The sequence below is a fragment of the Rhododendron vialii genome, chromosome 11a, assembly GCF_030253575.1.
Source record: "Rhododendron vialii isolate Sample 1 chromosome 11a, ASM3025357v1".
Lineage (NCBI taxonomy): Eukaryota > Viridiplantae > Streptophyta > Magnoliopsida > Ericales > Ericaceae > Rhododendron > Rhododendron vialii.
Window position 1 is genome coordinate 6,527,426 of NC_080567.1, and position 10,344 is coordinate 6,537,769.

At 40.2% G+C, this 10,344-nt stretch overlaps 1 protein-coding gene across 1 annotated transcript; it reads right to left on the reverse strand.

Moving 5' to 3' along the window:
- Window positions 1–2,184: 2,184 nt before the first annotated feature.
- Window positions 2,185–2,977, reverse strand: LOC131306822 (uncharacterized). The gene is made up of 2 exons (XM_058333252.1): window positions 2,800–2,977; window positions 2,185–2,714 (listed from the first exon to the last, which is right to left on the reverse strand). Exons 1-2 carry the CDS (start codon window positions 2,975–2,977, stop codon window positions 2,185–2,187), a joined length of 708 nt encoding a protein of 235 aa, XP_058189235.1.
- Window positions 2,978–10,344: the final 7,367 nt, after the last annotated feature.

Consider the following 10,344-nt stretch of genomic DNA (forward strand, 5'->3'; position numbering starts at 1 on the left):
CAAACCTGAGTGGCGACTCTATATTTTCGCGAGCGCTTGACGTCCAGCTAAAAAGCGCTCCCGCGAACCGGCATTTTTCTCTCCTCTGGAAGGGAACGGAATCCTTTTCCCAAAAAGAAGAAAAGGGCACGCATGCCCACAATCACCTGCTTAACAAAGTGGGGGTGAAGTTGCTTCAGTCGTCAAACAACTTGCCTCGTTGTACGCCTTTGATGAGGTTTTCATCGTAAATGCCAACATCAAATACAAAACTTCTACCAAATCATCATGCAGACTCGTACCCTACAAATGTTCCTTAGCACGTCCTTATCGAATCAGCATGCTTCCCCACCTAACAATATTAAACCTGTTTCTAAATCTAGGGAATATCAGATCAACTTGAACAGAATCACTCCAAAATCATAAGGCGTAAGTACTCCATCCTCATTTTGGGGAAAATCGAACATCAAGCAAGCTCATACGATATTCCATAAGCTTGGATATTATGAGCAAAGGCACTGAAAGAACCTATGCAGTTACGGGAAAATAAGCCTTTGGCAGTGTCGACTTCTGGCAGTAATTTCAGATGTACGGCTGCTTCCAATTCAATATTGCTTCGATCCTACTTTTGTTCACCTTGATTCCATTCTTGGATACTACGTGCCCATTCTTGGATACTACGTGCCCCAAGAACTTAACCACTTTCAGCCAAAACTCGCACTTTCTTGCATTGGCATAAAATTGGCTATCTCAGAGTACTTGTAGTACCATTCGAAGGTGTCCTTCGTGCTCTTCCTTATTGGCAGAGTATATCCAGATGTCGTCAATGAACACCACTATGAATTTGTCTAAGTAGGGTTGAAAAATCTTGTTCATGAGACCCATGAATATTGCCGGAGCGTTTGTCAGCCCGAATGGCATCACTAAAAACTCGTAGTGTTTGTATCTCGTACGAAAGGTTGTCTTAGCGATATCCTCATCTTGGATTCTTAATTGATGATAGCCGGATCGAAGATCGATCTTGGAGAAACAGGTCGCTCCTCTCAATTGATCAAAGAGATCATCGGTCCTAGGCAATGGATATCGGTTCTTGACAATGACTTGGTTTAACCTCCTATAGTCGATACATAGTCGAAGCGTCCCTTCTTTCTTCTTTGCGAACAGTGTAGGTACTCCCCATGGTGACGTACTTGGCCTGATAAGCCCTTTGTCCAACAGCTATTGCAATTGGGTCTTGAGCTCCTTTAGTTCAGCTAGGGCCATTCGATACGACGCCATAGAGATTGGTGCCATTTCCCGGTTAGAATTCTATAGAGAAGTCTATCTCTGTTTTGGGTGGTAAGCCAGGAAGTTCTTCAGGGAAAGTATCGGTGTACTCGCACATGATGTGTGGTAATCCCACTTCCATCCTATCGGCTTCTCCCAACTGGAGACTAGCTAGCCATCCAAACAGTTGATTCTGCCACCTGGATCTTCTCGTCGTCAGGCTCACCGTTTGTCTATCCCCCTTAAATTGGAAACGAGTCCCTTCGGGGGTATACGCGGTCACCGTCTTCTGAGGGCAGTCTATGACCGCTCGATGTGCTGATATCCAGTCCATCCCTGGGATTACATTGAAATCCGCCATGTTGATCTCTAAGATAGCAGTTTAGTCGCAAGTTGGCTACTTCTAGTTCGCACCCTCTACACACTAGACTAACACCTATCCTTCCCCCTAATGGTGATGATACTTTCATACACATACTTAGGGGTTATGTTTCTAGTGCTAGAGCAGTTACGCAGGCAGTAGATATAAAAGAATGAGATGCACCAGAGTCAAACAAGGATTGTACACAGGTACTATATAATAGTAGCGTACCTTGGATCACAGAGGAATCCGATTCTTGTTCCTCAGTCTGTAGTGCAAATATGCGCCCTTCAGTGCCTTGCTGGGTTCCCATGGGCTGTTTTCCTTTGTTTTGCCCATTTTGTTGCTGCGATGGGCCTCCAGGGTTTTGCTTCCCAAAACTAGCCTGTTCTAGTGGCTGAGTTCTCTGGTTTCCAAAGCTCCGATCCCTAATCCTTTGAGGCTACGGGCAGTTGCGCCTAATGTGGCCCATAGCCTGACAGTTATAGCACTGAACTGTGGCTATGTCGCTGTTTTCCTTTGTTTTGCCCATTTTGTTGCTGTGATGGGCCTCCAGGGTTTTGCTTCCCAAAACTAGCCTATTCTGGTGGCTGAGTTCTCTGGTTTCCAAAGCTCCCATCCCTCCTCCTTTGAGGTTGCGGGCAGTTGCGCCTAATGTGGCCCATAGCCTGACAGTTGTAGCACTGAACTGTGGCTATGTCTTGACCTCCCCTCTGCGGTTCGCCATGTTCTGGTGTAGCAGTCTCCCATGGTTGATTGCTTTGAGTCGGGTTAGAAGGTTTATGGGGGTAGGGTCCACGGTTGTTGTTGGATGGTTGGGTTCGGATCGGTCTGCCAATATTGCCTATTGCCTTCCTCCATCGGGTTTTGAAGTCAGCCTCCTCACTCTCTAGCCGTAGTGCACACTTCACGACTTCGGCATTGGTGGTAAAAGCTTGAGCCACCACAGCCCTTCGAGCGGTTGTTAGCCCCCACTCGAACCTTCTTGCTTTCTTGTCCTCGGTTGGTATGGAGGTTAAGGCATAACGGGACAGTTCCTCAAATTTAGCCGCGTACTGGGTAACAGTCATTGTCCCCTGTTTTAGGTTTAGAAATTCCTGCTCTTTGGCTAGGCGAAGAGGTGTGGGGAAGTATTTGTCGAAGAATAGGGTTTCAAACTCGGCAAATGTCATAGTGGCTATGGTATGGGTTGCCTCCATCAGATCCCACCAATAACGGGCTTCTCCCTTTAGTTGATATGTGGCTAAGGCTACACAATCTCCATCTCAGGTAATCTCCAAGGTGTCCAGGATCACCTTGACTTCTTTCAGCCACGGTGGGGTTGGTATCTCCTTTGAAGGTCGGAGGTTGGCGTTTGCAAAATTCGTTCATCGCTCGGGTTCTGGTCATAGGTTCATCATCGCGGTTTTGGTTTCAGCGGTTGGCATTCAGAGCAGCTACAAATACTTGCATGACTTGGGTTAAGTCGGGGTGAGGGTTAGAGGATTCTCCATTCTCGTATCCTAGCCTGCTGTGTCGATTCACCATCTACGGGTCGAAATCGAAAGGGGGTGTTTTAGTCTAGCTAACAAAATTTTCTATTTGCAAAAGGTATTTTCCTTTTTAAAGTCAAAAGCAATATATCAAATAGTATGCAATAGTACTCCTTTAAAATACAGCAAGCTTTTCATAGATAAGCAGAAAATTACAAACATAGGCATAGAGTTCTACTACAAAGGCAAGTAGAGGCAGAGTTTTCCTAATACAAGTTGAAACGATCCTACACGCTCTTACTACACCATCTTACTGCTTACAAAGCTTTATTCTACTTTGTGGCCACAACACTCTAGGGTGGACTGATTCCAAAAACTTCTCTTAGCCACATCTTGTAGCTTCTCTCAGCAGCGGTCTCGACCCTAAGAAGGTGCTCACGTTCCTGTGCGAGTAGATCTTCCATAGTTAGGACAAGTGGTTCTTCCAACGGTTCAAGGTAGTATTGGGAGAGGTTCAGTATTGCGGTCTCCAACTCCGAGTCAAACATAATATAGTCAAATGTTTGCCCGAAATTCTGCATAGGTGGTGCTGGGACTTGGGTAGGTGGAAGGTTCTTGGGAGTTGCAACGGGTGAGGGTATCTCCCAAGTGATTGGGACCTCATAGAGTTCCATCCCATCCTCAGATGGTCCTGTGTACTCTGGTGCTAGCAATGACCGGTAGTTGGTCAAGACTCGTGGGGCGAAAAGTGGGCATCCTCCTTGTGGTACGTACGACATCTATATTAATAAGGAAAGTTATATATTAGACTTAACGGTGTAAAGGGGTAGTTACATATACAAGTACGCACATAAACAATGATCATAAATCTTCATTGAAACATAAATAAGTACAACATAGATAACTCCATTAGCCTAAGCTCTCTACTGCACAACTATTGTATCAAAAGTCTAACAATAGCTAAGCCTTTTATTATCAAACATAAGAAGAGTACAACTAGGAGATTCTTAAATAGATAGCGGTGATCCTAATTTCCAACATCCTACATCTTAAAGGATTACAATGATTACTAGACTTTTCTAAGTTATGCCTAATTGGCAATCCTCAGCCTCCGAGGTCTTGTCCTCCTTGAGAGTTGCCTCATTGGCATCCTCTTCGTCGCCGATTTCTTCCTCCTCATCACCAATCTCAAAGTTTTCCATCGGGGGCAGAGCTCCGAAGAATTCATAGAAGGCGTTCAGGATTGGAAACATTACAGGAAACCAGGGGTCTTCCTCAACGAGGATAGGGGTATTTTGCTGTACTCTCATGAAATCTCACTTTTCTGCGAGTACAGTAGCAACAAAGTCGGGGTCCTCCACTAGTTAAGTTGTCATGGCTTCTATAGCGTTTTGAGTTGGCGAACTCTGGCTAATAGGTCGACTAGGTAGTTTAGGTGGTTCATCTACATGAAAAGAGTTTTAAACCTCAATTAGTAACGTCTTAGTATTAGAGAAAACTTTTGAGTTCTAGTTCCACATTCGATCCTTAATTTAAATCATCATCCAATTGTTCGGGAATTTCCAGCTCGGTGGTACTGCCAATTTCCTACACCTTGCTTCAATCCGAAGATTGTTTTGTCAAAATTCCATCCAATTTGGGACGGTGAACTTAAACTCAATTCACGTTTGTGCAACGGTCAAATTATGTGATGGTTCTACCCATGGCCGAGGTTTGAACCTAAAGCTCTGATACCAAGTTGTAACGCCCCCAATTTTTGGTACGTAACACCCCCAATTCTGGGTACCTTAATAAGACATTTTATTACAAAAATAAAGTGAGTCTGGCGCATTATTACATCACAAAGTCTTACAAGAGTACTTTTATCCAACAAGGGAGGGAACTAGGGTTCCTAACTACTGCTCTGCTTGCTCTTCCATCCTAGCAAGCTCCTTGGTTCCGAAGGCCTCCAATGTATACAGCTCACCATGTTCATCTATGAGGTCTGACACATTATACCGGCATCGCCACCAATATAATATGTCAGGGTCACCAAAAGGTAACACCGTGAGCTACAAAAGTTCAATAGAGTAACCCATACCCACTAACCCTTAACCTACGAGCAAAACGATCATAAATTCAATGCTTTACACATAGTTCATACATATTCGACAAACAGTTAACAATGACACATCCGCATTCACTGTTCATCTAACGTTGGTGTCCATGATTTTTTGAGTTTCTCCTACGCGACTCCTCGTAGACTGTGTCAACATTTTGCACATTTCATAACCATGTAATCATTTTCAAAATCGTTTTTAACACACCCAACCTCGGTTTCGCCATTCCGGTCTCCCGAGTATCCTCACAATGGTTCCGCCGCACTGGGTTCCCATTGGCACACAAAATTTGCATTGGCTCCTCTTCATGGATAACCAAGTCATTCCTCACCATGGTTCCGCCGCTCCGGGTTCCCATGGGAACGCACACAACCTCACAATGGTTCCCCTGATCCGGATCTCCATTGGAACACACACACACATTCCCACAATGGGCAAGTCCGGCCACATTGCGATTTCAAAACACACCTTGTCATTAACACACCCTAGGTGTCATGTTTCTATCTTCCTTGATTTTTGTGTCTCGTCACATGCATAGACTCCGTGGTAGGACTTTTCATGTATACATAAATCATTCATTGAAATCTTGAAACTAAACTAGCAAGATCATCCAATTCTATATCATTCTATCATGCTCATATCACAACTTAAAGCATAACGCCACATGTACAGACGCCTTTGGAGTGAAAATCACTTATGCTTTACAACAAGACAAGTAATGCAAGAAATTCATGTATGCATGCTCATAGCCATTCTAAAGATCAAAATACGAATACTTCTATCAAACGATAAAGTTGTATCCTTCGAAAATCGTTCTTTCTTCCTTTGTGGGAAGTTCAAAACAACACATGTTTATTGAAGTAAAAGTTCACTATTCAACACGTTCATACCACCATTAGCAAAACGAGTTTGTTAACCATTATGCATTATAAACATTATAAGCGATAGATAACCTTATCTACTTGAAAATATTTCATGTTATACTTTGAACTGAAGAGTAAAGACATCCTATTTTTCAACATACGGTTCTACGCTATACATTGAGTTAGGGGACAAGGGATTCTACGTATACCTAGAGATAGCGTATATGGGACTCTACCTTACTTCTTGGCGGTTGGTTGGTTTTGAGAATAGGTCGTTGGTTTTGCAAATCGGTGGCGTAACGGCTTCGAAGTGCTTCAAAAGGAAGAGAGATGGATTTTCTCTTTCTAGAAACAACTTTGTTAGCTAAACTAGGCTACTTTAAAGATCTAGGGGTGGTTTGGTGGTAGCTCTCAAGAACTTCAAGAAAACTCAAGAAACTTGAACTTTGGAACTTAGAAAGCTTAAAATTTCTAGAGAGAAGTTGGAGCAAGGAATGAAGGTGTGAGAAATGACTTGGGTGAGCTTGCTATTTATAGGTCAAGGCTCTCCTCTCTCCCTCTCCCACCCGAATCTCTCTCTCTCTCTCTCTCTCTCTCTCTCTCTCTCTCATATATATATATATATATATATATATATATATCTCATCTATTCTCACCTTTCATGCTTGATTGAAAGCTTGATGGGTTAGGTTAAGGGTTGCTTGCACATCTCCCACCTAGTTCTAGGCTTGCATGGCTAGATTTGGTACTTTGGATTTGATTTTGGAAAGATTTGGTGGAGGAAAGGAGGGGTTGTACAAGATTTGGTGATTAAAAGAACATAAAAAGACATTGGAAGATAGATTTTGCTTGGAGAAATATATAACCATAGATTGAAAGGATGTAAGAAGATCATGGAGGATCAAGGTACAATCAAATCTCTCTCTCTCTTCCTTCCTCTTTATCTCTCCCTCTCTCTCGGCCTCTCGGCCCTCCTCTCTCTCTCTCTCTCTCTTACATATATATATGTACTTCCATATCCAAGTAATATATATATATATAAGAATGTACTTAAGGTACAATATAATCTTTTAAGATTTCCTAGGCCAAGATTTTCCTAATAAACACATGTGTACTTTTGTAATAATATAAGTGTGTGTGTGTGTATACTAGGTAATAATTTCCCTAGTAGTTATTGACCAATGGTTAAAAGGGTGAGGTACTATATATACTAGAATAATACCATATGTCCTTTAGGCATGTGTATATATAACTATATATGGGTACTTTAACAAAATCTAGTAAGTACTTTTGGTAGAAAATCTAGGTTTTCTATTGTCTAATGGATAAAGTTTTCCCTAACATTTATCGTCCAATGGGAAATGGTTAAAAGGTAACTAAATGGATTAGTAGATAGGTTTCTCTAACTAATCGGTTGAAAACTAATTCTACTTGCCACGTATGATTTCTAGTCAAGAAATATAATTTAAGATTTTGTTTTATACACTAGGAAAATATACAAGCGTTTCTACAAATACACTTGTCTTTTGAAAATGACTAGATTGTCCGGTGCAAAGAAATATAATTTTATAAGTCTCAAATCTAGTTATGACGAATTATTAAAGTTAAAAAGGAATTTTAAAGGAAATCCAAGTAATTCAAATTAGAAATTCAAATATTTAACGAAATTTTTATTTACCAAAACTCAGGGTTGTTACAATTTGTGCCCCATTCTTTTTGTGGAATTTATTGGTTGGGGATGTTTTGAATAAAAAAAAAATGGTTGACTGTTTGGTGGATCTTTGCTTGGGAGGTTTTATAAAATTTCTTTTTAGGCTGCATGTTCTACGAGCTTTAGTCTTCTGGTTCATGGCCGGTCACTTCTCATTTTGAGGTGTGACAACTGTGGTATCAAAGCCTAGGTTATATATATATATATATGGGGGCGGTTCAAGGGACACCCAAAAAAATACCCCATAGTTCCCGATCAAATTTTGATGATCCGAGCCGCTCGATATGATCAAAATGTGATTTTAAGGGTATTCGTGAGAAATTAGCAAAAAAATACCGGGAAAGACTTGATCTGAGCAGTTTTTAGCTTAGATATAATGAACGGTTCAATTAAAAACTGCTCAAAACATGCACTTTCCGGTAATTTTTTTTGCCGATTTCTCACGGGCACCCTTAAAATCACGTTCTGCACACATTGAGTGGCTCGGATCATCAAAATTTGATCGAGAACTATGAGATTGAGATTTTGGGTGTTTTTTTGGGTGTCCCTTGAACCATCCCCTATATATATATACACACACACACACACTTACTTTTGCATTCATATTGAATCATTTTCATTTAGCGGAGATCTGAGTCCCCAGAGTCCTACTGCCATTTGTAAGAACTTTATTTATTTGATGTGCTTCGATACCGCATAGTATTATGGAGATAATAGTCATTCGAGGGGAACATTATTTTTCGATAGATTTTGGATAGGGTATTGGAGGATAATTAGCATAAGTGATTTTCCTCATTATTGGGATCGTCACACTTATTTGACATTTACATAGATGACATAATGTGGTTGGAGTACGATGTTATTGAATCTTAAGAATTGGTATTGGTGGTTGTGCTCTAGGAGATTGACTTAAGAATGTAACTTACAGGATTGCTTCAGTTTGGTATTGAGGATGGGCTAGTCTAACTATGTGAGGGTGTGCCAAAAGTTTCTTACTTGTAATACTCGGTACATCCCGGATAGCCTTGAATTGTTGTTGTTTGATTGGTCCTTCGTTCCTATGGTTGAGATCCAAGTAGAGATTTGGTTATGTTCTATTAGGAGAGGTCAATAATTATGCTTGTGTGAGGAAATACCCTATGGATTCCTTGATGTTAATTAGGAGATAAATACCCTATGAATCAATTGACGTTTATTAGGAGATCAATAGTGATAAGAATGCTGAAGACTCCAATGTTTCATTGTTTCATTCCGTTTATAAAAAAAAAAAACCTCAAAGGTGAATAAAATAAAGTGAGAGGAGTTGATTGTTGACATTGTGAGATTTTCTAATCGTAGTCGTCGCAGTACGATTTTGAAAACTAGACAGTAGATGGATATGTTTTGTCAAGGTTATGACTGCTTGATTGGTAGTGACTATGCAGTGGATTGTGGCTATAACGGGATGTGAGTGCTTGGGTTGGTTTCAGTGTATTAGAGGAGATTGTTATAGTTTGTTTGGTGATTAGACGGTAAAGTTATACAGTGCACTGGTGGTACTTTGAAATTTTAATGCATTACGGTGTCGCTATTGTGGAATTATGGGAAGTTTAGGAAAGAAAAAATTTGTATGGGTAAGCTTATGTGATTGGAGTTGTTGTCATGCCATTGAAGTAACTATGAAGTATTACCGACTTGATTATTAGTAGTTTTGGGGTTCTTATTTGCTGCGAAAGGTTCAAACTCTTAATTTTGGGGATGATTTAGACAGGTGATTTTGAATGACACACAAAAAAAAAAAAAAAGTTGCTAGATTTTATGGTGTTAGTTAGTGCATGGAGTTGGTCTTCAAGTTGCAAGGTGAATTTTAGGATCGGATCTTTTGGTGGTGATGTGTATTATGCATTATTTTGGGAAGTGAGACTAGCGGCTAGTTAGTTCAATTATTAGTTTTGAGGACACCATTCAGTTTGGGTAATTGATAAAGGCTGCGGATATATGTATAATGACCCTTGAAATTTTTGGATGATTCAATGGAGTAAAATCTTATTTATTCGTCAACAATATTATTGTCAATACAAGAAAAATTACATTGGGTGACGAATGAAAATCGTCACAAATTGCATGTTTTTCATCACAAATAATATTGATGACTAAAAAAAATTTGTCGACTAAAAGTTGTCGAGGATTCCTACCTGATGACGAAATTTATTTTTTTTCATCTATGGTGCCTTTTGATGACAAAATATTTCGTCACCAAAAAGCGAATAATTGGTGACAAAAAATTTTTCCTCGCTTACTGTGCTTTTTGACTACGAAAAAATTCGTCACCGTTGGGCCACATTGGTGATTTCGTCACCAATATAAGAAATCGGTGACGAAATTTTTCGTTGCAAAAGACGTTTTCATATAGGAAAAAAATCATTCTTTCTTACTCCTGATGGGTTTCGAACCCGAGTCCCTTGAGTTTTTCACACAAACTCCGACCAACTGCACCACACACACTTTTCAATAAATATTTGAAATATCTAATATATAACATATATGTTTAACATGAAAATATATTTCGAATGTAATTTTGAATCTTTAAACATTAAAATTAGCAATTTTGATA

Coding starts and splice junctions, on each gene's coding strand:
- LOC131306822 (XM_058333252.1), bottom strand. CDS start 2,977: ATGAACGAATTTTGCAAACGCCAACCTCCGACCTTCAAAGGAGATACC. Junction 2,715..2,799: donor ATTGGTGGGATCTGATGGAG/GCAACCCATACC, acceptor CTCTTCGCCTAG/CCAAAGAGCAGGAATTTCTA.